The sequence below is a fragment of the Lynx rufus genome, unplaced genomic scaffold (genome assembly GCF_022079265.1).
Source record: "Lynx rufus isolate CCGP_SWC_20201006 ecotype Redwood Valley unplaced genomic scaffold, mLynRuf1.p SCAF_4, whole genome shotgun sequence".
NCBI lineage: Eukaryota > Metazoa > Chordata > Mammalia > Carnivora > Felidae > Lynx > Lynx rufus.
In genome coordinates, this window is record NW_025814856.1 from 57,635,764 (window position 1) to 57,660,854 (window position 25,091).

Below are 25,091 nucleotides of genomic sequence, written 5' to 3' on the forward strand. Positions count from 1 at the left end.
TCATCTTGGGATGAATAGTCTATGTAGATGAACTTAAACTTTACTAAAATTCTTTTCTGAGTCCTGGCCCCTGCCTGCCTCTTCGACCTGATCTTCCCATTCTCCTGTTAGCTATGGTTTGGGCACTGCGGCCTTTCTGTCCCTTGGATATATCCAGGTCATTCCTGCATTTTGAATTTGGGGTTTCCTTGGTCTGCAACACTGATTCCTCTTTGCCTGGAGCTTTACATGTCAAATAAAATGTCATCAGAGAGGCCTCCCCAGATCATTACCCTTTTTTCTTTACGTTAGCGATCTCATACAGTGTTTTTGTGTATGTCCCTTCCGCTAGACCACAGGCGAGCTCCATGACCACAAGGCTTTCTTTTCTGTCGCCCTCCACTGCTTCCAGCACCTAGAACGCTGCCTGTAGTGTAGTGGCACTCATCGTTGGCTGAATGAGTATGTGAATTGTTTGAACCAGAAACTGGAATTTTTCCCCACGTGAAACGTTTTAATACTGATTTATTATTTCTTTCCATTGTGGTGTCTAGGCATGTGGTGTGATAGTAGAATTAATCAAAAGCAAGAAAATGGCTGGAAGAGCTGTCTTGTTGGCAGGACCTCCTGGAACTGGCAAGGTACTCATTTTCTCTCATTTTCTAAATCTACCCAAGAGAATGATCTTAATGTTTAAGCCAAATTGAATTCGTGTCTTAACTAGTCTTTGTTTAGCTAAATTGGTTATATGTATGTTTGAAAAACTAATGTGCAGTAATACAATTGAGTATCTAAAATCCATGCTCCTCTAAAATTCAAATTATCCTGGCTGACCTCCAGAGAAGAGAGGATGAAGTCCTCAGAGGGGTCTCATTGTGTCTAGAATTTGTCCTTTATCTCTTTCCAGTCTCCTTTGCCTTGGAAATACATTTCTTTTGGCCTAGGGCTTCATTAAATCTTGGGGATGACATCTTACTTGAAGGGGAAAGAAAATCAGGCAGCGACCATTTTTCCGAATGCTAACTTTGCCTAGTGCTATTCTGGCTGTGTGAGAGATGGGGGAAAAGGAAAGAAGAACGGAATCAGAGATACGATTTTTATCTGTAAGGGGCTTCTCTCTGGGGGAGAGAGAGGAAACCATGACAGTACAAAATGCTTCAGTTGAACACTCAGCTGCGAGGTACTGACTGATCTTAAATGCAGTTGGAGTTTGAGCTGGAGGTGGGACTGAGGGTTGGTAAAAGCTGGTAAAACTCTGCTGGACATTTGGCCTACAGTGTTTGAGAGCATTTGGCTTCACAGGGAAGAAGAGGGCCTTCCAGGCAGAGGAGGCAGTACGGCTTGTTGAGATTTGTGAGAGCACTGGCCAGATACTTGAGACGTATCAGTGTCCCCAATCTGAGTCATGCACGTTCCTCCAAAGGGCCACTTGGTACAGGAGCGTAGGAGCTTGGGGTTGTGTTTGTAAGGAAATAAGCTTTAAATTGCAGCTCTGGTGTTGACTTGCCATGGGACCCAAGGCAGGTTTCTCCACCTTTTCTGAAGTAGCACATGCCTCATTTCAGACAGTTACTCCAACCGGTCAGTTGTAAGATAATGACTGTAATTATCATTTTGAAATCATGTAATTGAATTGGTGGTGTCTTTACATATGTCGGTGTCTTAAAATAGAAGAAGTGCTGTATTTGTGAAAAAGTCTATCTTAACCTTTAAAGTGCCATATAAATATGAGCTTTAATTATCTCTCTGCAGACGACATCAGGTTGTCCACTGTATTTACCATGTATTTGCTTACTTTCCTTTTTCTATCTTAAGCCTTCCCTCTCCCTCCATTTTTCTTCTTTCTAAAGAAGAAAAGTACATCATTTAGATGTTGCTTCTAGACGTTTGTTGGTGGCCAAGTCGGGCTTGTATTTATCATGTTGCCCTTGTTTTCAAAGATGGTTATGTTGGATATATAAGTCTGTTGATAGCTATTTTCCGTTGGTACTATTTCTCTTGATATTTGCTACCTGTTGGCTTCTCTCTTTGCTTTTGAGAAGTCTCATTTTGAGGGTTTTGTCTTTTCTTTCTGATGTTTTTGGTTTTGGTGTTTCACTATGATACGTTATCTCTTGATATCTCTTGACTATGATATTATTTCTTCGGATATTGCATTTCCCTATTTGTGCTCTTCTTTTGGAACTCCAGTCAGATATTTGTTTGTTTTTAAATTTTTTATTCTTTTATTATTTTTGAGAGAGAGAGAGACTGAGAGCAAGCAGGGAAGGGACAGAGAGAGAGGGAGACACAGAACCGGAAGCAGGCTCCAGGCTCTGAGCTTTCAGGATAGAGCCCGACGCGGGGCTTGAACTCACAGACCGCGAGATCATGACCTGAGCTGTTGTCGGCCGCCCAACCGACCGAGCCACCCAGGCGCCCCTCCAGTCAGATATTTGAATGCAGTGGTTCTCAACTTGGGGCAGTTTCACCCCCCAAGGGACATTGGTGATGTCCAGAGACATTCTTGGCTGTCACAGTTTGGTTGAGCGGGTATCTTGTGGGTGGTGCGCACAGGTGCTGCTAGACAGTTCTCAGGACGGTCCTTACAAGAAGGAAACACCCAGCACAAAATATCAGTAGTGCCAAGGCTGGGAAACCCTGCGCCAGAGTTTCTCATTTTGTCTTCTTTCTCTTGCAACCTCACTTTCATGTTTTCCATCTCTTGGGCTTTGCTGCACTGTGGGTAATTTCTTTAGGCCTCTGTTCCAGTCTAATTGTTTTGTGGATTATGACTAAGCTGCTGTTTAATCCAACCCACTGAATATTTTTCTCTTCCTCGTTTTGAAAAATTTGAAACCTACAAAAGAGTTGGAAGAATGGTATGATGATCCCCTCTCTACCCTGCATGTAAATAACTAATTGTAAATATTTGGTGACATTTGTATTTTCTCTATTTCTGAACCATTTGAAAGTCAGTGCAAGGACATTCTCCTGTTACCAAGATACTATCATCTGCCCAAGAAACTTAATGTTGCTAACGATATTAGCTAATGTCTAGTCTAAATTAAAATTTTTCCCAGTTGGTCTTTTTGGGGGCTTTTTCATATTTTATATTTGTAAATTCAGAATACAATCAAAGATCATACACTGCACACATTGTTACGTCTCTCTCTTTTTTTTTTTTTAAGTTTTTTTAATTTATTTTGAGAGAGAGGGAGAGTATGTGTACACAAGATAAAGAGGGAGAGAGAGAGAGAAAGAGAGAATCCCAAGCAGGCTCCGCACTGTCAGTGCAGAGACTCATGTGGGGCTCGAACTCACGTACCATGAGATCACAACCTGAGCCAACAGAGCCACCCAGGCACCCCTCTTTAGTCTCTTTTTATCTAATCAGTTACCCTCCCCAGCCTTTCTTGGTTTTGTTTTCTTTTTTGACATTGACCTTTTGGAAGAGTCCTGGACACTTGTTTTGTAAAAAGGTTCTACAGCTGTCCTACAGAGATCATCTTATTGTTTTGTCAGTAGAAGTTAAACACTTGGAAAAACACTGCCCAGGTGATGTCGTGTCCCATTGTGTCACAGCAGGAGGCTGACAGGAAAGGGGGATGAGGCCACATTCAACGGGAAGGTCCTGGTTCCCTTTATAATTAATTAGTAATTGGAAGTGAAGTGACCTGTGGAGATGTTGCAAATACCCTTTCACCCTAAGGGTGTAGTGCTCCCTCTGATGGTTATTGCTGTATCAGTTACCACACTGGTAGTTGCAAAACAGTGATTTTCTAAATCTGTCATTCTACATGTATTAGCTTGCTTTTGGTTTTGTTCTTTGTAAATAAGGAGCATCCCCCTCTTACAAGTTCTTTTTTTTTTTAATCTGGATTTTTTAAAATTCTGGCTATTTTTGATAGCCTTTTATTCCTTGTTCATGAATCAGTTTCTTTTTTCTGTATTCTTGGTCTGCCTGTGAACTTATGTTTGGCTGGTCAAATCTGCGAGGCTTCTCCTGAGAGTGCTTCTGAGGGGCCCTGCTGCACTATCCAGGGCACTTGCTGTGAATTTTGTGGCTTGGGTTTTCTGGTCATCAGCGTAAAGACTGATCCTAGAGTCGTGTGAGAGCATGCTGTGGAGACTTTTCTCCTCACCCAGAGCCACAGGCAGGACCTACAAGTTTATACCTTGTATGTCAGGGGTTTTTTGTTTGTTTGTTTGTTTGTTTGTTTGTTTTTGGGCTTTTTTTGGCTCACCTTTTCTACTCATGCATGGCCCTTCAAGCCTCCTTTTTATTCAGGGGTTTCTCTCTTACCACTGTAGTACCTTGCTGAGGTTTCTGCTATCAAAACCCTCCAAACTTTTTTTTTTTAATGTTTGTTTATTTTTGAGAGAGAAAGAGAGAGAGACAGAGTGCGAGCAGGGGAGGAGCAGAGAGAGGGAGACACAGAATCTGAAGCAGGCTCCAGGCTCTGAGCTGTCAGCACAGAGCCTGATGCGGGGCTTGAACCCACGGACCGCAAGATCATGACCTGAGCTGAAGTCGGACACTTAACTGACTGAGCTACCCAGGCGCCCCAGAACCCTCCAAACTTTCAAGGCGATAGTAGTTTACTACTCTGGATTTTTTATTATTTCTTTATTTCTGACTGTTTGTAACAGGAAGGATTTTCCATGACCCTCTCTAGTGTGCCATATTCCTGGCAGCGTAAACCGTTCGTTCCTTTTGTAGTACTGTACCATTTTCCTCCAGGAAATACGGGAAGTTCTCACCACTGCTGGTTTGTCCAGTCCCTTTACATGAAGGCATGTGGTAACTCTTCTGCTTTCCAGGGCGTTGATGGGCCCCACGGTTTAGGCAGCTTAACTAAGTGGAGGCAGGAATACGGTGGTGCTTATTTTGGAGAAACAAAAAAGTGGTTCGTATGGATGACCTGTTCTCTTGAGGATGTCACACTGTTCGTAGCAGGGCTTTGTGTTTAGGTTTTAGAGAAAGGTGGTGTTCTAATGAGATGGGAAATGAAGCAGACTTCTTCAGTCTTCTTTTGGCAATAACCTCTTTTTTGTGTGCCACTTGCCACTTGCATGAGGGGTAGTCACAAAGAAATAATGTCTTAGAGGTTGGGGTTTGCATCTTGGCTTTGCTGCGTGCTGATGTTGGGTGAGTTAGTAACGTGTGTGTTTCAGTTTGTAAATCTATCCAACACAATATCAGACATCAAACACTAGATCATCAAGTTCATAGGCTAGTTGGGAGGATCCACTGAGACCTCATGCAAGTGACCTAGCACTATATACCAGGTGTGGGTATAATAGCTATATTGTATACCCGCCTTCTGGGAACCTTTACAAGGAAGAAACTAGACATGCCGGAAGCATTTCTTAACCAAGTATTTATCATATTTTAGTGGAAGGATACTGATCATCTCGTCTGTATTAGCTGGAGGTAGGGAGATGTCACCGAATCAGATACAGTCACTGTCTTTGATGTTCACAACTGAGGGTGTGGAGTCAGGGCCCGTGGAGATACCTGGGTGAGAAAGAGGAGTGACTGAGAAGGTGGCAGGTTTGGATAGCGGGTGGACGTGGTGCTGGAGTCTGCTCCTCACACTGTACTCTGTCGTGCTCCAGAGATTATTCCTTCGCTTTAGGGTATCAGAGAATAACAGTTTTAGGGGCATCAGTCTCAAGGTCACAAACTCAGATGCCCACTCAGATAGGCTGTGAGGATGAGGGAGGTGCCTGGGCACCAGCACGAAGGGGCAGGGTGGCTGTGGGGGCCAGAGCGGCACACCCTCACTGAAGGTGGCAGCTGTTCCTGAGGTCTACACCCGGTGCTGCCACGCAGTAATGAGGGCCCATTGTGGCCAGACTTTCTGGGTCCTCAAAAGAAGCCAGATACCTCGATTTTTTTAATATATGAAATTTATTGTCAAACTGGTTTCCATATAAAACCCAGTGCTCATCCCAAAAGGTGCCCTCCTCAATACCCATCACCCACCCTCCCCTCCCTCCCACCCCCCCATCAACCCTCAGTTTGTTCTCAGTTTTTAAGAGTCTCTTATGCTTTGGCTCTCTCCCACTCTAACCTCTTTTTTTTTTTTTTTTCCTTCCCCTCCCCCATGGGTTTCTGTTAAGTTTCTCAGGATCCACATAGGAGTGAAAACATATGGTATCTGTCTTTCTCTGTATGGCTTATTTCACTTAGCATCACACTCTCCAGTTCCGTCCACGTTGCTACAAAGGGCCATATTTCATTCTTTCTCATTGCCACGTAGTACTCCATTGTGTATATAAACCACAATTTCTTTATCCATTCATCAGTTCATGGACATTTAGGCTCTTTCCACATTTTGGCTATTGTTGAGAGTGCTGCCATAAACATTGGGGTACAAGTGCCCCTATGCATCAGTACTCCTGTATCCCTTGGGTAAATTCCTAGCAGTGCTACTGCTGGGTCATAGGGTAGGTCTATTTTTAATTTTTTGAAGAACCTCCACACTGTTTTCCAGAGTGGCTGCACCAGTTTGCATTCCCATCAACAGTGCAAGAGGGTTCCCATTTTTCCACATCCTCTCCAGCATCTATAGTCTCCTGATTTGTTCATTTTGGCCACTCTGGCTGGCGTGAGGTGATATCTGAGTGTGGTTTTGATTTGTATTTCCCTGATGAGGAGCGACGTTGAGCATCTTTTCATGTGCCTGTTGGCCATCTGGATGTCTTCTTTAGAGAAGTGTCTATTCATGTTTTCTGCCCATTTCTTCACTGGATTATTTGTTTTTCGGGTGTGGAGTTTGGTGAGCTCTTTATAGATTTTGGATACTAGCCCTTTGTCCGATATGTCGTTTGCAAATATCTTTTCCCATTCCGTTGGCTGCCTTTTAGTTTTGTTGGTTGTTTCCTTTGCTGCGCAGAAGCTTTTTATCTTCATGAGGTCCCAATAGTTCATTTTTGCTTTTAATTCCCTTGCCTTTGGGGATGTATCAAGTAAGAAATTGCTGTGGCTGAGGTCAGAGAGGTCTTTTCCTGCTTTCTCCTCTAGGGTTTTGATGGTTTCCTGCCTCACATTCAGTTCCTTTATCCATTTTGAGTTTATTTTTGTGAATGGTGTAAGAAAGTGGTCTAGTTTCATTCTTCTGCATGTTGCTGTCCAGTTCTCCCAGCACCATTTGTTAAAGAGACTGTCTTTTTTCCATTGGATGTTCTTTCCTGCTTTGTCAAAGATTAGTTGGCTATACGTTTGTGGGTCTAGTTCTGGGGTTTCTATTCTATTCCATTGGTCTATGTGTCTGTTTTTGTGCCAATACCATGCTGTCTTGATGATTACAGCTTTGTAGTAGAGTACAGCTTTGGTCTTCTTCTTCAAAATTCCTTTGGCTATTCGGGGCCTTTTGTGGTTCCATATGAATTTTAGGATTGCTTGTTCTAGCTTCGAGAAGAATGCTGGTGCAATTTTGATTGGGATTGCATTGAATGTGTAGATAGCTTTGGGTAATATTGACATTTTAACAATATTTATTCTTCCAACCCATGAGCACGGAGTGTTTTTCCGTTTCTTTATATCTTCTTCAATTTCCTTCATAAGCTTTCTATAGTTTTCAGCATATAGATCTTTTACATCTTTGGTTAGATTTATTCCTAGGTCAGATACCTCGATTTTTATATGAAATTTCCCAACATTAAAAAATGGGCAAAAGATTGAGTTTAAAAACACACATGACACTCAGCAGGGCAAAACAGAACTGGGCTGTGGGCAATGAGTTTACAACTTGTGATTTAATCCAGGACCTTGATTTGGCAGGTGGGGAAATAGGGCAGCAGAGGTTTGCCATGCGCCCAGGGTCACGGTAATAATTAGTTGCTGAACCAGCACTACCACCCAGTTTTTGCCCTTTCCACCAGTGCTTTTTGTGCTACATCACATGCTGCTTCTCTAGCAGATGCTACCATCTTAAAACTATCACCAAAATGGCACTGAAAAGAAAATCTGAGAGGAACCTCTGCTGGGCCAGTTTTAAAATACTGTCTCAGGGTGCACTTTGTTGTTCTGGGCAAGCTTGTTTTCTTGCTTAGCCCTGACCCCTTGGGAACTGACCTTACTTAGGCTCTTGTTTCAAAGTTGAGGAAAGATGAAAACAGCATTAAAATGCTATGGCATCTCCCTGTCCTGTACCAGCTTTAAAGCATCGGCTTTTCATACTTGATATTTGACGATACATCTATTTGGTCTGCTTGTGTTTAGCATCTGTCAGCTGTAGTTATCTACAAAATCAATTTGTAGTTTACTAGGGCATGTTCATATGTAACTTGGGACCAGCTCATAGCTTGAGAATCTAGCTCCCACATCCTTCTTCACCGTGTGTGGGCCACTCAATCCAAAGCGAACGTCACGTAATTCATTCTTTGGTTAGTGTTTTCTGATGCTCTCCAGGTTGGTGTCCTCCCATGCCTGTAAAAACAGAGAGTAGTATCTCAGAGACTGGAGCGGTGTTCCGAGCCCTGTTTTGATATTGAGGGGACAGTTTGGGAAGTCTACTAATTACAATGGCAACAACGATCTTTGGAACCCTACTACTGCCAGAGTTCAAGTTCCGACTCTGCCATTTTCTAGATTATGATTCCCAGGACATGTTATTTTACCTTTCCTGTGTCTCAGTTTCCCTATTTGTAAAGTGGGGAAAGTTCAGTGTGTAGCTCATAGGCAAGTGGGAAGGTCACGTGATGCACTTAGAGTCGGGCCTCACTGGTGTCAGTGAGTGATAACTGTGGTAATTACAGGGATGATTAAAGGTGCCATTTAGGTTATAAATCGACTGTCCACAAAAGTCATTCAGCATTTATTGTGTGAAACATGCCAAATGATGTTGAAACTAAAAGGACTAGATTTTCGGTTATTCCTGATTCATAATTTTTTGATAGGATATGTTTCTGAATTATCATATTTTCAAGAATGTAAAACAAGTGCATTCCCATTGTTCTCTGTAGACAGCTCTGGCTCTGGCTATTGCTCAGGAGCTGGGCAGTAAGGTCCCCTTCTGCCCAATGGTGGGGAGTGAAGTTTACTCCACGGAGATCAAGAAGACGGAGGTGCTGATGGAGAACTTCCGCAGGGCCATTGGTGAGTATCACGTCTGTGGCAAGAGTTGTTCTCATTTGCCCAGTTCGCTGAAGCTGCTTCGTTGTGCAAACGCCTTTACAGCTTGTATTGGTCGTGCTACCATTTTTCTTTTGGCACCATTAGTGTTATCTTCGCAAGCCAAACAAAAACCCAACTTTTCTAGTTGAAGTGTTTTAGCAGTCAGAAAATGTAGACCCTGGCTACGGGACTGGGGTTTTTCACATGACAAAGTAGATGTGGCCATAAAATGATTTTTTAAAAAACAAGTCAGATTTTCCCGGCAGCCTTATTATGCTTTTAGAGGTGACTGTCCAGTGAGGAGGTTTGGACTTATGCCATAAGCTTTGTGTGTCGCGATGCTAGAATGTCCCTGGTCCTGGATGTTGAGCCAGAAGAATCGTGGCCTGTCAGAGAGTGAGGAAACCATGGGGGGACGGGCAGAGGTTTGAGCTTACAGGGTTTGGTGCTTGTTACATGGCAGGGCCCCCCTCAACATTGATTATAGCCTTTTGTTCCCCCAAGAGGAATTCTCTGTCTTCATTTTGCATATGATGACACAGAGTCTCAGGACGTTACACGACTTGCCTACAGTGACCCAGCTAGTGAGTAGCAGCACTGTAGTCTGAACCTATAGCTCTCAGATTCTAGAGCCTGTGCTCTGAAGACCTGCAATGAGAAGAAAATGGCCTCTCCCAAATAGTTACGTCTTCTCCACTAGGAAGTCTGGGCCTGTCTCCCTGCCCCATTTTTGTTGCCCTCGCTCTGGGAAAATCCCAGTGTCCCTCACATCTAGAAATAGTTTATTCCTTTTAAGATACTAAGAACTGTTTAATGTGTGTCTGCACATGTGGGAGCCTATATCTAGGATACAGTTGCTGAGTCATGGGTTATGAACCCTTGTCATAGCGCCTGTACAGTTTTCCAGGCCCTTTGGTTGTCAAAACAAGGTGAGCATTCTTCAGAAGGAAATTTACTGGAAAGCTTGGAGGAAATGACGAAAGTTTAAGCAAGAGTGGATTTGTCTAACCCAGAATCCTTGCCTTAAGAATGCTAAAGTCTAGGTCAGGGGTGAAATCATGTAGGGTCTTAAGCACGGTTAGGGCTTTGCATCTGTCACTGAGTGAAAAGGGAAGCAATTAGAGAGTGGTTTTGGTTGTCCAAGGATCCCTCTGGCTGGGGCATGGAGAGTGGACAGTGAGAAGAGTGAGGGGACAGTGGGGAGACTGTGAGGAGCCTGAGCAGGAGATGGTGGTGGCTTGGACCTGGTGGTGGTGGCAGAGGTGATAAGAAATGGTCAGATTCTGGATCTAGTTGGATGGTGGGGCTGACAGGATTGCCCAGAGGATTAGATGTGGGTCTGTAAAGAAAGAGAGGTGGCCATTTTGGGAGATAGGAAAGTCTGGAGAGGAGCAGACTGGGTGTTGATTGAACGTCTGCTATGGACAGAGTATCTCCTGTGGCCCCAGTTCCTGGCACATAGTGGGGCTCAGTGAAGTTTTTCTGAATGAGAGAAGGGACTGGGCTTTTAAAGCAGGTAGAAAACAGAAGCCTTTAGCCGAAGAAAGATAGCCTTCAGTCTGTGTCTGGTGATAGACATACTCCGCTTGGTCTGCACAGGGTTTTTTAAAATAAATGTTGCATTGGTTGCCAGTGTTTAGAAATTGGGAAATGTCCTATGAAATCCTTCTTTCTGGCTTCCTGAGAGAAGCTTTCCTTCCCACATAGCAGCAGTCGGGTGGGGCTGAGCAAGGCCCCTTTCCAGAGCGGGGCTCGCCCTCCAGCCTGCCGCCGTCCCTGGTACACCAGCCCTGCTTCTTCATGTCGCCCGCCAGGTGCTCGCCCGCACCAGGTCCCTGCGATCGCTGGAGGGTGGGACTCTTATTCTAAGCTAGAGACCCTGTGAGCTGTGTCTGTAGGCTTTGTGTTGTGTAGGTATGGACTTTTTTTTTTTTTTAAACTGTAAAGTGTTTCTTACTGGAAATCTTTTTTACTGTGAAACATTGATTTTTTTTGGTGGCTGTTACAAACTGAAATATAACATACTTAGAGAAAAGTATGTAAAGCATGCCTGTAGTTTAACAATTTCTTATGAGGTCAACGCTTATGCCGTCACCACTCAGCTCAGGGAACGGAACAGGGCCAGCACCGCAGCTGTCATTCTGGCCCTGGCTGGCCACAGCCCCTCCCCTCTCCCACGCCAACCCACAGAGTGCGAGGGTTGTGTGGCCACGGCCTCTGTGCTCGTCAGAGCCTGTACAGCAGTGTGGCTGAATTTTGCCCTTTTCTTTTCTTTCTTTCTTTTTTAAAGTTTATTTGTTTATATTGAGAGAGAGAGATTGAGATTGAGCAGGGGGAGGTGCAGAATCCTATATCAGCATTGTCCATGACTGTCAAACGCTGGGAAAACTCCAATATCCATCAAATGTGGAAGAGATGCTTAAATGTGGCTTATTCATACTGTCAGCACGGAGCCTGACGTGGGGCTCGAACTCACAAACCATGAGATTATGCCCTGAGCTGAAACCCAGAGCCGGTCGCTTAACTGACTGAGCCACCCAGGTGCCCTGTATTTTGCCCTTTAAACGTCTTCTAAATGGAACCTGGTTTAGGTGTTGTTCCTTTAGCAGCATGGATGTTTGTGAGGTTCAGCGGGTGTCATTACATGTTTGGCCATCTTTGGACTTTTGCATCGTATCTGGAATAAGGGTGGAAATGGGTCACAGGACCCAGGGTTTATAAAATCTTTCTCTGAGTGCCTTCTAAAAACTTAATGAACATATGGCAAAGATCGTATTTAACTCACTAATTAAGACGCTACAACTGGCCCAAATCCCTGAGCACTTTCAATATGTATTGTTAATTATTAAAAAGAAATATTTTTCTGCCCTTGATAAAATCTGACAAAACTGACTTTCGCACACGTGCGTGCGTTTAGGTTGCATGAAGGTAACTTTAATGCTCTGCAGTTTGAAAAAATAGAGATAAATTTCCTAGGTATCTATTTTGCAATTTGCCATTTTTGAGGGGAGGGGCAGCGTAGTTCTTTTGATGGCAGTGAGGTAAAGAGAATTTCTTGATCCTGCCACAGAATAAAAAGGCAGGCCATTGACTGTCTTCAAAAAGGAACCCTGCCCATCTTCCTCTGCCTTTGAATTCCTGTGAAGTTGGCAGAGGGGTGGGGAGGAAGCGGTAAGCTGACCAGAAATAAAAAACAAGGAGTCTGTGCTGTTTCCTTGACGTGATGAAGGTCCCTGTCAGGGATTTAGAAACCTGAGCCAGCAGATGAAACCTGTGTCATTTGTGTTGCCGGTGCCAGAGATAGCGCCAGCTCGGCCCCTTCTCTGGCTAACAGCCGCTTTCATTGTCCGTCACCCACATCCCCTGCCTGCTTGTCAGCACAGAGCGACTTCTAAACAAATACGGGCACTAGTGAGAGACGAGAATGCCTTTCTTCCCCACTCAAGGAATTTCATGTCATGGTCATTAACAGGAAATAGAGGGAAGCATTCCACTGGAAGGAATTTATCTCTGTGGGATATAAAATTGTTGATTGAAAAAAAAATCCAAGTTCATTTTAAAAGTACAGAATTTTCCAAGTATGTCACAGGCTTCTGATACATTCATGTAGTTTGGAAAATTTTGTCTTGATGTTCAGGAATTGAGAGTTTGGTAAGGCAAAATGTAACACAACATCTCTTTTGGGGCTGTTCCAAAACTTCCATTTGTAGGCTATCAGATTGACTGAAGGTAGAGTAGAACTTTTCCTTAACTTCAGTATCTGAGAGAGTCTTTGTCCTGGTTGGGTTTCTGGAGAAAGAAGGCAACCGCTCCAAAGATAAGATAATGACCACATTTAAAAATTCGAAGTGATGGAGAGTGTCTGACCCCATTGGCGGTGTTTCTTTGTGCCGCTGGGCTATTTGCATATCAGAACAGAGGTGGCTTGATGGTGAGGACACCCAAACCATATCTGGGCTACCTGTCATCAGAAGTGGTTTGTGTCTCTACATTGTGAGCAGAACAGAGTTCTTCATTCCTTCTTACATGAGTGGTTCTCAGCTGTGACTGTACATTGGCATCATCCAGGGAACAGACCCAACCCCTGAGATTCAGGCAGATGGTCTGAGTACAGCCAGGGCAGGAAAAATAGTGGAAACCTCTCGTGATTCTAAAGGGTGAGAGCCATGATGTAGACTCCAGCTGAGGTTTAGAGCAGTGTTCCCAAAACTTAAGCCAGCAGTGTTCCTCCTTTGCCAGGTCTTACCAGTTTTACTTACTTAAATATTTCTTTTTAAAATGACGTGGTACTTTTGTGTGCACATACAGTAAAGTGCACGGGAGCGTTAAGCGTATAGCTCTGTGAATTGTCGTACATGGAAAACCCATGCCACCAGCATCCAGTCAAGAAAGAGAGTATTGCCAATACCCCAGAGTGCCCTTCATGTCTGCCCCCAATCTCCATTCTTCCTTCCTCCCCGCCCCCCCCACATTAACAACTGTCTTGATTCTAACATTATGGTTGTAGTTATGCCTGTTTTTGAACCTCATATACACAGTCATGCAGTATGTATTCTTCCGTGTTTGGCTTCTTTTCCACAAAGTTATGTTTGTGAGATTCATCAGTATTGTTGTATTTAGAATAATTCTTTTTCACTGCTCCGTGATATTCTATTGTGTGAATAAGCCACATTTAGGCATCTCTTCCACATTTGATGGATATTGGAGTTTTCCCAGTGTTTGATAGTCATGGACAATGCTGCTATGACCGTTACTGGCCATGTCCCTTGGTGCACACGTGCGCCCATACCTAGTGGGTATATACCTAGGAGCTGAATTACAGGGATACAGGATATTCATGTGTTCAACTTTAGGAGACGTCAGTTCTAAAGCATTTTGTGTCAATTTATACTCCCATTCGCAGTGCAAACCTTCCTGCTGTTCTGCGTCCTCACCAACTCTTGGAATTGTCATCCTTTTAGTTGTAACGATTCTTGAGGTTGTCGAATAGTATTTCATTGGTTTTTTTTCTTTTTAGTTTGGAAATTTTCAAATGTACAAAAAGTGGTCAAATGCTGACCTTCCCACATGGTCTCATCACCAGGCTTCAGCTCATAGTTAATCTTGATTGATCTGTAGCCCTCATTATTCCCCTCCCAGATTCTTTTGAAGTTAATTGCAGACCTGCTTTTTCATCCATAAATATTTCAGTATGTGTCTCTGAAAAATAAGGACTTAAAGGAAACCCCATTGTACCACTGTCCTGCCTAGAATAAACAATATTTTCCTTAGTATCATCAAATATCTAGTTAGTATTCAAATTTCCAGTTGTCTTGTGTCACAGTGTGTTTTTTTTTTTTTTTGAAGATTTTTTTAATTATTGTTTGAATCAGGACACAATCTATCTGCATGATAGATTAGTTGATATGTGTCTTCTATCTTTTTAACCTATGGGTTTACCTTACATTTGTGTTCTTTCCTTGGGGCAAAACATGAATTTGCTGGAGACTGGGCTCACACCCAAGGGCTGGCAGAAAGGACCGCTGAGGTCTGTGGGCACATGTTACCTGGAAGAGGAAGGACAGAGCAAGTGTTGTGGGAAAGGCAGTCAGTGAGCTGGGGCCCTGTGGTGTAGTGTGGTATGGTGGGAAGAAGCTGGTCTCAGAACCAGAAGACTTGCACGCTTGTCCCAGGTCTACCATGAGGAGGAAAGGACCCTTTGCTCCAGTTCCCGGAGCTGACTTCCCCTCTGTAAAATGACCTAAAGAGTCCTCACTCTGGCTGTTTCACGGGGCTAGGTTGGGATATGGTGGCACCTCCTCTTGTCCTCACGATACCAGTGCAGGATCAAATGAGGCAGTGACATGCAAGCCCTCCACAGACTGGCAGGAGGGCTGCTTCTGTGGGCTAAGAGGCTGCCACAGCCAGAGGTAAACCTATAAATAGTATGTTCCTACTGGTGTGGCCCGCGGCTTTCCTAAATGTAGGGACTCCTTCTGTACCCATCTTCAACTAGTATGACCCAAGGATGTTTTCCTCCTTGTCTTTGAACCGATGACATGTACAGTGACTTAAAATTATTTTCTTGTTGATGTAGAATTCTTGGAAAACAGATGCATTAGCTGTTAACTTACCTATGGTGGGCATGGTTTCAGAGAAAGCCATTTATATCTCTAGACTCAGACTTTAGGAATTTGGGAGAGTTTGTGCATGCACGTGTGTGTGTGTGTGTGTGTGTGTGTGTGTGTGTGTGTGTGTGCTTTCAGAGCAACCGTGTTCAGTGGTATGCGTTTGTTTTCCTGTCTTAAGAAAACCTTTATTTGCAGGGTGTTTGGGTGGCTCAGTCGGTTAAATGTCCCACTCTTGATCTCAGGATGGTGAGTTCAAGCCCCTGTGTTGGGCGCCGTGCTGGGTGTGGAGCTTACTTATAAATAGCTTACTTATAAATACATACATACATACATACATACATACATACAAAAATCCTAGCAGAGTTAAAAAAAAAAAAACGAAGAAAATCTTTAGTTATTAGTAATTATCATTGCTTTGTTAGAAAAACTCATGGGGTGCCTGGGTGGCTCAGTTGGTTAAGTGTTTTATTCTTGATTTCGGCTCAGGTCAAGATCTCACGGTTCGTGGGTTCGAGCCCCACGTAGGGCTTAGTGCTGACCATGCAAAGCCTGCTTGGGATTCTCTCTCTCTCTCTCTCTCTCTCTCTCTCTCAAGATAAATAAATAAACTTAAAAAAATTTAAAAATTTTTTTAACGTTTATTCATTTTTGAGAGACAGAGAGACACAGAGCATGAGCAGGGAATGGGCAGAGAGAGGGAGACACAGAATCTGAAATAGGCTCCAGGCTCTCAGCTGTCAGCACAGAGCCCGACGCAGGGCTCGAACCCAGGAAATGTGAGATCATGACCTGAGCCGAAGTCAGATGCTCAACCGACTGAGCCACCCAGGTGCCCCAAACTTAAAAAAATGTTTAAAAGAAAAGAAAAACCCAATTTTCTTGTTGTTATTTTAATGTGTTATTAAAACATTATATATATGTGTGTGTGTATGTATGTGGATACATACATACACACAGGAAGAAAACATAATCATAGGTATATAGCTCAGTGAGTTTTCATAAAGTCAGCATACTCATGTACCCTACACCCAGATCAAAAGACCAGTACTAGAACTCCAAAAGCTCCTTGTGCCCCCTCCAGTCACTCTTCCCTGCAGGGGCATGCCTGTGTTGACTTTGGAGGCAAAAAACCTTTGATCCAGATGAGGCCTGGGTTTCAGGCTTGGGGGTGTCATGGTGGACCTGGGCTATTGCATCACATGGCAACTTCCTTAGAGATCTTGGGCATTACGGAGAATATGCAGAAGTATCTGTAGACAGATTTCTTAGGTATCGGATGGTCTGCCTGATGGCACTCCCTTTCCCCTTGAGTATCTTCCTGCATTCATCCATTTTTGTGTGTGGCTATTGACTGTCTAGCAGAGGGGGAGTCAGGTCTCCAGAGTCCCCGCACTCCCATGTGTGAGTGCTGGGTGGGAGGCACAGGTTGCCATGGGAGTCATTGGAGGGTAAAGAAGAAGGGTGTGTCAGGCAAGCTTTCTAGAAGGAGTAAGTATTTCAGCTGGGGAGTTGGCAAAGCCAGAAAGGAGGGAAGAGTACTTTAGGCAGCAAAAACATTATATAAAAAGGCACTGAGACCATGTTGTAAAAATTAATTTGGTAACAATTCTTTGTTTGCCAACAACATTTATTGACTAGCTTATGTGGTTGATGTTTTGAACAAGGAGAGACATTTGCCTTTACTTATGATATTCTAATCTGAAAACTGTGAATGCTTTATTATAGGGTTGAGGGGGGGTTGTTTTGGGGTTGTGGCCTTGGAAAACTTCTAGAACAACCCACTGCAAATGCTGAATGACAACTGGGTATTTCTTCTTGGGGTGTGCACCAAGGGTCAATCAGAGGCCCAGAACATTTGGCAGGTCACATATCACTTGCTGTTGGCACGGACCTCTAATTAACATAGCATACCTAGCTCAGGTCTGTTGGTGACACAAGGGATGTAAGGAGTTATTCCATTGGTTCTGAAATTATTTTTCAAGAATCAAAAACACAAGAAACAAGGGTATATGTAGTTGCTGCTCTAGTGGAGTAGAATGGTTGGGGTTCAGAGATTGGATTAGAGGCTAAAGCTCAATTTCACCCCCTTGGAGGTGGAACAGATGGCGGATACAATTTTGAGAATTGTAGCTTGTCTAATTGATTCTAGATTTGAACCGAGAAAATCCCTTTGAAAAGTTGAAATAAAATTGTCTGCGTTCTGACTAGCTCCTCCAGTTTACAGTTACAGTATTTTCCTATCCAGTACTTTTCTACCCTTGGATGTACATTATTAGTAAGGCTGACTTGTCAGTTGTTGTGACATGGAAGGTTTGTGGCTAAAAAGGCTATTAAGGACTTACGTAAGAGAGAGGGAATACGAATCCGTGAGAGAGAGTTCTGCTTCTTACTGGAGCTCACCTGCCGTCTCTTCCAGGGCTGCGGATAAAGGAGACCAAAGAAGTTTATGAAGGCGAAGTCACAGAGCTGACTCCGTGTGAGACAGAGAACCCCATGGGGGGATACGGGAAGACCATTAGCCATGTGATCATAGGACTAAAAACGGCCAAAGGAACCAAGCAGCTGAAAGTGAGTATGTGTTTGTCCTCTGTTTTCTCTTGCCTCAGAATCTCTCCGCACTGCATGGCCTTGGGCAAGTGGCGTAACCGCTCAGTGTCCCATTTTGCTCTGTGCGCTGTGGGTGATGATACGTCACAGGGCCGTTTGAGGATGTTTCGTGTACGGAGCAGTACCTAGAATAGGGCAAGTACACAGGGAGACTCAATAAAGATAGCTCTTGCTTTTCTCATTCACTCCTGTGAAACTGTGCCTCAAGACATGAGCTGCGTGCCTGCCATCATGTATCCTGTATTGTAACCATGTGTCAAAGGTCACGGGCCTGTCTCTGAACCTGTAGATTAATTTTTCAGATATCAGTGCCCATGCTTCCAGAAAGAAGCAGCGGTGACTAATCTGGTAAGAGTCGTGTAGGATGACGAATGGACATCTCAAGGGGCCAACCACAGAATCCTGACTGCCAATTCCTTTTAGGAGTCAGGGCCCCGAAACCTATAGTAGCTTTAGCGGTTGGTTCTGCTCAGGCTACAGCTTTGTGGAGAAACCATAGTGGTGGCAGCGTGGGGCCCTCGATTACGCTCCTCAGACACTTGTCTGTCAACCTTGAGGATGCGGGTGGCAGGGGCACCTGGGGGAAGAGTGTGGTTTGGAGGCAAAGTCTGAAAGAGAGACCAGCCTCTGCTGCTGACAGCGGTGTGGCTTTTGGCAAGTTACTTAATCTCTGAGCAGTAGTTTCTTTGTCTGTTAAATGGGGATAATGGTTGCCTATCTCATGGAGTTCTTAGAAGGATATAAAAGTTGTAGCTTTGGGTGTAGCCCCAGTTACCTAGGAAGTGGTAGCTGTTGATGTTACTGTGAGAGCCTTCAGTTAGAGAAATGGGACGATTGGGATTGTAGGTATTGTCTTATTGCTATTTATAATAAACAGTATTATAATAGTTATAAAAGCATTATAGCTCTTACTTACTGGATGTGGCAGACCCGGGCTAAGTGCTTTAACAAATACTTCATTTGTTGTTATTTATAGCTTTCTACATGTGTATGTGCCACGTGTATAGTTTCCCTCATGTTACAGATTAGGGAACTGAGCCTGCATAAAGAGGTTAATAAGCAGGTGTCCTAGGGTCCTACAGCCTGTTAACAGGGAGAGCAGACTCTGCATCCCAACTGTTATGCTGTCCCTCCAACTTGCTGTGTGACCTTCAGGAGTCAGTTGAGCTCTCTGGGCCTCTGGGTGCCCATCTGTGAACTGTGGTAGGTTGACCATATAATGTCTCCATCTTCATTCTCTTCTGCGATTTTATGGTTCTTTGATCCTGTAGGGTGGTTTCTTGGTCACTGCTTTATGGAGATCATAAAAATGTCACTTCTTCAGAGGGTCATTTTTCTTTTTCCTAACAGGGTTTCCATCTCAGGAGCTTGCCTCTGCAAATATCTCTTTTAAACCTCCCCCTCATCTCTCCCATTCTGTATTAATTAGATTTCTTAGTAGGATCTGCCGCCTTTCCAGTAATTACATCTTCAGTCAATTCATTTGGGAAATTAACCGATATTAAAGTGCTTGAGGCAAAAAAAAAAAAAAAAAAAAGGACCCCTCCCCATTGTAGGATAGCTGAAGTCAGGCCTGCTGTTTACATTCCTGCCCTCCATCAGGCCACTTTGCACAGTTTCTTCAAGAAAATAACAGAAGCGGGGCACTTGGGTGGCTCAGTCAGTTAAGCATCCAACTCTTTTGTTTCAGCTCAGGTCATGATCTCGCAGTTTGTGAGTTTGAGTCCCACGTCGGGCTCTGCGCTGACAGCAGGGATCCTGCTTGAGAGTCTCTATTTCCCTCTCTCCCTGCCCCTCCGCCACTCATGCTGTCTCTGTCTCTCTCCAAATAAACAAATAAAGCTTAAAAAAAAAAAAAAAAGAAAGAAAATAACACGAGAAAGAAAATAAATTTTTCTTCTTCCCAGATGAGTACTTCTAGCTCCTTTGAGCGTATGTACAAAATACTTGGAAAAACAGAGCTCAAATAGTTGGTGTAGGGGGGCGCCTGGGAGGCGCAGTTGGTTAAGCATCTGACTTCAGCTCAGGTCATGATCTTGATGATCTTGCGGTTCGTGAGTTCAAGCCCCACATCAGATTCTATGCTCACAGCTCAGAGCCTGGAGCCTGCTTTGGATTCTGTGTCTCCCTCTTGCTCTGTCCCTCTCCTGCTCGTGCTCTGTCTCTCTCAAAAATAAATAAAGATTTAAAAAATTAAGAATAAAAAAGAGAAATAGTTGGTAGAGGTATTGATTTGTGAAGGAGAATACCGTATTTGCCATCGTTATCACGTACCTGCCTCGTGCCAGGCCTGTCATAAGCTCTGCTCCTTGTGCTCTAGGAGGTTACCAGGCCTCACCATGCCAGTGACACAAAGCCCCGAGTTTGTTCCTGTGGTTACTGTCTCTAACAGCTTTATTGAGATTTAATTTTAAATAAAATTCACCCATTTTAAGTGTACAACTCTAGGAATTTTAATCTACTTACAGTGGTACAACCATCACCACTGTCCAATTTTAGAACATTTTCAGCACCCCAAAAGAAACCTCATGCCCATTGACAATAGTGCCCATTCCCACCCACACCTCCTGGCAACCACTAATCCATTTTCTGTTTCTGTGTATTTGTCCTTTCTGAACATTTCATGTAAATGGAGTCATACAAGCATGTGTTCTTTTGTGTCTGGGTTCTTTCACGGAGTCCTAGATTTTTACTCTTTAATTTTGAGACAAAGTTTTTTTCGCATTATAAAATATAAAGTTTAACTGAGAAACAGGTGTCCTTGAAGTTTAACAGAGAGAAACTTCCTATTTTTTTTTTTTTAGTTTATTTATTTTGTGAGAGAGAGAGAGAGAGAGAGAGCACACATGAGCAGGGAGGGGCACACAGAGAGGGAGAGAGAGAATCCCGAGCAGGCTCCATGCTCAGCACGACGCAGGGCTCAATCCCACAATTCTGGGATCATGACCTGGGCCGAAATCAAGTCAGACAGACGTTTCACCAACCAGGTGCCCCAAGAAACTTATGTTTAAATCCTGACTGCTGACAAAAGATGCTGTCCTAGAATATTAACATCAAAGGTAGCCTGAATCTGGATGATCCGGAGAAAAGCAGCAGTCTGCAAAATACGCTCCTCTCCTTTTCTGGAGATTTAAGCAGGCAGGTCCGAGAACAGACATGGATTTGAATTAAAAGGCCTGGGAAAGATCCTGGTTTGTGTTTCCCTTTGGATATTTACACCTGGGTGCTGCTGTGTAGATGAGGAAACTGAGGCTCAGAGAGCCTTGTCTAAAATCACGACCACAAAGTGCCAGCCGTAAAGAGCAAGCAGGTTCCAGCAGGTGCTTCACTTGCAGGAAGTTCCACCCCCACCTGAGGTGAGGAGGAGAAGAACTGAAGGCAGGGAGAGCAACCCCAAAAGGGAACGTTAGGGCCTGTGGTCCCCTGGACAGCGTAGACCTCACCTAAAAGCAGTCAGAGCCATATTTGCCATTTTGTGACCTCAGGAGTAAAAGGAAGGAGAATTCTAGATCTCCCCTTGTGCTCTCCTTGGGTGCCCTCACTCTCCTGCTGTCTCTAGGACACACATCCCCAAAGCCAGTGTTCTCCTGTATCCACTCACACACACACGCGCACACACACACGCACAAATATACTTTCTCCATATAGTCATGAGGAAGCTACAAGTCTCTTGTGGAAAGGTACCTTACGGTGAGTTGGATATAAATATTGTATTACAGTTCTCTGAGCCCCATGTTTTTGGGTTTTTTCTTTTTTTAAAGCTGGATCCCAGCATTTTTGAAAGTTTGCAGAAAGAGCGAGTAGAAGCTGGAGATGTGATCTACATCGAAGCCAACAGTGGGGCTGTGAAGGTGATGCTATGACTGGTTTGCGCGAGGAGGCCTGGGTTACAAGGGGGTTGCTTTCTTCAGGGGGTGCGGGGTGCGGGAGGGGGCTGGCATCTGGCACGATGCTGATGGAAGGTCAGCAGTTGCCCCTTTAGGTTTAATAAAGTTTGCTTTCCCTTTATCTTCCTGCTTTAACCTTCTCATGATTAAAACAGACAGTCTGTTCGAAAAATACTAAAACCTGCGTAGAGGGGGAGTACAGGGTGAGAAAGCAAAACAACTGTAGTCATTTTCAAATTGAAATGTGCAGCGTATTTAATCTTCCTTTTATCTCTTTGGTATTTTCTTCCCAAGATATATGCATGTGGAAGGGGATGCTGCATTAGTTGGCATTCTTTTTATATCTGATTTTCAGTGTCCTGTACAGTGTTCCTCACTGTTTAATGGATGAGCATAATACTTCATATCATACGATAAATCACCCACCTACAAAAGAGTCTGAACAGCTCCCTCCGTCTCCAGTTAATCTACTGGATTTGCCCTTTATCAGGAATTGCATACAGTTAAAAGAAAGAAAGGGGGGAAAGATTCTTGGAGAAAGTATCAGGTGTTTTTCAACTGGGTTTTTGGAGCCCAGTGATGAGCAGATAGCTTCCTTCTCTTGGCAGCAGGGGAGTGGGGCATATTTGGAGTTTGTCAAGTAGGCTGTCAGGCCTGCGGTTGGGAACTGAGACTTTTATCTCACTTAGCACTGTGCCATTTGGGGACTTGGCAGTGAAAACTCACCAGGCACTCGGGTTTCTCTCTTTTTGCAGAGGCAGGGCAGGTGTGATACCTACGCCACAGAATTCGACCTTGAAGCTGAAGAGTATGTCCCCTTGCCAAAGGGGGATGTGCACAAGAAGAAAGAAATCATCCAGGATGTGACCTTGCATGACTTGGATGTGGCCAATGCACGGCCCCAGGTGCTGCCTCGATGCCGGCGTGACCTGGCACGAGAGCCCTTTTGTGTGTGCTCGGAAGCCCTGGGAAGCCCTGGGAATGAATTGTCAGACTCTTGCTGCCCGTTTCTTAGGGCAGACGGTCCTTTTCTATCTGTGATGTTCAGCAATTAACATCGACATGAGCTACGAGCGACTCCTTTGTTCCAATTCAAATGCTCTAGTCACAGATGATTTCGTGTGTATTGTTTCTTATCCCAGCCAAGCCTCTGGCCCTGAGCTAGCCAGCTTCTTCTGTGGCTTCTCTCCAGCATCAGGCTCACGCTCATGCCTGGGATTCTCTGGGTGTTAACGGTGGAGGGCAGAAGTGTTCTTTGAGACCTTTGCAGGATTTCAGAAAGCCCGACAAAGCCGTGTCTTCCCCCCTGCTTAGCAGAATCTTCAGTGTTTCCGCTTTGAGCAGGAATTGTGTCTGCTTCTCACGCGGACAAGATGGATACTTACGCCTTGACTGATAAACGTGGGGGAAATATAGTATGACTTTATGACATCTCTGGGAAATGTGTGATTTTAAGACCCCACCCCTTCCCTGCTGCTGGTCTTTCAGTTCGATTTCCTCTTGATCTTAAGAGAGTCCACCTCCTCATCAGCAGGGAATAGACTTTCTAACTTGAAATTTGACCCTTGGTGTTTTGCCTCTTGGAGCCTTGGCCAAGAGATTGGTGAAGAATTGTCTCGGACCTCCAGGTCCCTCAGTGTTAGAATGGCTGTCCCCAAACCAGCCTCCTGGGAGTGTTTGCCTTAGTTAGAGTGTTTGGCCAAGAGTTGGGAGTCAGGGATTGTATCACTCCGACACTAATGAGCTCAGCCAGTTAGTCACTCTGTGTCCCCGGGTTTTCCGTGATTTAGGACTATCTGGTTTTGAGTTCCCTCCTCTGTGAAGAAGGCATTATAGTTCTTGTCCTGCAGGATCAAGTGTTGTAGGTTCTCAGGAAACATTTGCTACATTTTACAGCTGAACATTTAGCAAGCACCTCTGTGTCGCAGGGCATGGCAACAATGGGATCTCTTAATCCCGTGCAGGTGACAAAACAGCACCTCTTGCTGATGGCACTGGGAGGGGCTGGGGGGACGGTCAGCAATGGGCAGGTGGTGAGCAGCTCCAGACCAGGACTACGTTAATGTGACTGTGTAGTCGAGTCTAGTAAGGAGACACAGGAACGTAGATAAGTATGTCCTAACGCTTCCTTCCACAATCCCTGTGTCCCCAAGGGAACCAGAGCATCGGCAGAGGGCAGGGGCCTTTGACCTGAACTTTATGGGTAACTGGCGCTTCCCAGAAAAGAGATGGTGCTTCCTGGCAGGTGGATTAGAGTATGCCAAAGCACGGAAAGAATGTGGGCGTTCAGAGGAGGGTACAGTCCTGTGTGGCTAATCAGGGAGTGCTGATTGGAAAGGAAATGGTTGGAGAGGGAGACTAGGGCGGGCCCCACAGAGCTGGTACTTCCCACGAAGGGTTTTGCTCCTTCTTGCAGGCCGAGGGGAGCCTCTTAAAAATCCCTCTTTTTGGACGCTCCTCACGCTTTCCATTGTGGGGGAGGGGTGGGGGAAGCGGTCTGGCTTCTCAACGCCTCAGGACCCTGTGTCCAGTTGACAGTGGTAACTGGTGTGATGGAGGTGGTGACGATGAGACTTTTGGAGGTGGTGACGATGAGACTTCTGCAGGTGCCTTAGAGAGCGGGACTGACTGTGTAAATCTTCTGTTTTGCAGGGCGGACAAGACATCCTGTCTATGATGGGCCAGTTAATGAAGCCAAAGAAGACCGAAATCACAGGTAAGAGAAATAGTAAGGCCTGTGAGCAAGATGCTGAGCTGTAGGGCCCTGGATTCTGGCATAGCGTGAGAGGCTTTTCAAGTGAATCCCCGGACCTGAGGAAATGCCTTGGGACAGGTTCTTTCTTCCTCTTCATTCAGAGCCTGACCAGCCCGTGGCTGCTTTAGACAGTTGTAAATAAAGCACACTGTGTGCTGTCTGGCCCCAAGTGCTAGCACGGCCTCCTGGATGCACTTAGTATCCTTGCACTCGTCTGTGAGATGGGGGCTGTCACAATCTCCTGTCCCTTTGAGGTCCCAGAAACCTGGGTTGTATCGGGCCAGCCGTGCAGGACAGCTCCTGCCAGAGCACCCCGAGCACGGCAAGCCCCGCCGCCTTAGTTCCCTGCAGCCACCCCACAGCTCCCAGCCTGCCCCGCTCAGCCTCCTGGGCCCTTCCCAGAGTTTGGCAGGGATGTCGCTGCTCCCTTGTGGACCTTGGGTGTCCTCTCTTCTCACCCTGGTGAGGACCCTGCCTCTCCTTCTCACCTGGTACGTCCCTCTTTTTTCTAATTACCACCTATGGCTCTGTCACCTTGAAAGGTTTTCTGTTTCACGTTAGCCCATGGAATGATCTGAGACCTTTCTCTTAGAGTTGCCAAGACCAGTGTCTGTGCTGTAATCATTTTCACCATGCCTCCTCTTCTG

The 25,091-nt window shown here is 44.8% G+C and overlaps 1 protein-coding gene across 1 annotated transcript in view; it reads left to right on the forward strand.

The window, feature by feature from the left end:
• RUVBL1 (RuvB like AAA ATPase 1) overlaps nt 1-25,091 on the forward strand; it is a 44,436-nt gene that overhangs the window by 3,649 nt on the left and 15,696 nt on the right. Inside the window, exons 2-7 of the mRNA XM_047096886.1 lie at nt 534-620; nt 8,935-9,067; nt 17,612-17,763; nt 21,564-21,653; nt 22,445-22,594; nt 24,342-24,405. Coding sequence (XP_046952842.1) covers nt 534-620; nt 8,935-9,067; nt 17,612-17,763; nt 21,564-21,653; nt 22,445-22,594; nt 24,342-24,405 — 676 coding nt within the window. The remainder of the gene's footprint in view (nt 1-533; nt 621-8,934; nt 9,068-17,611; nt 17,764-21,563; nt 21,654-22,444; nt 22,595-24,341; nt 24,406-25,091) is intronic.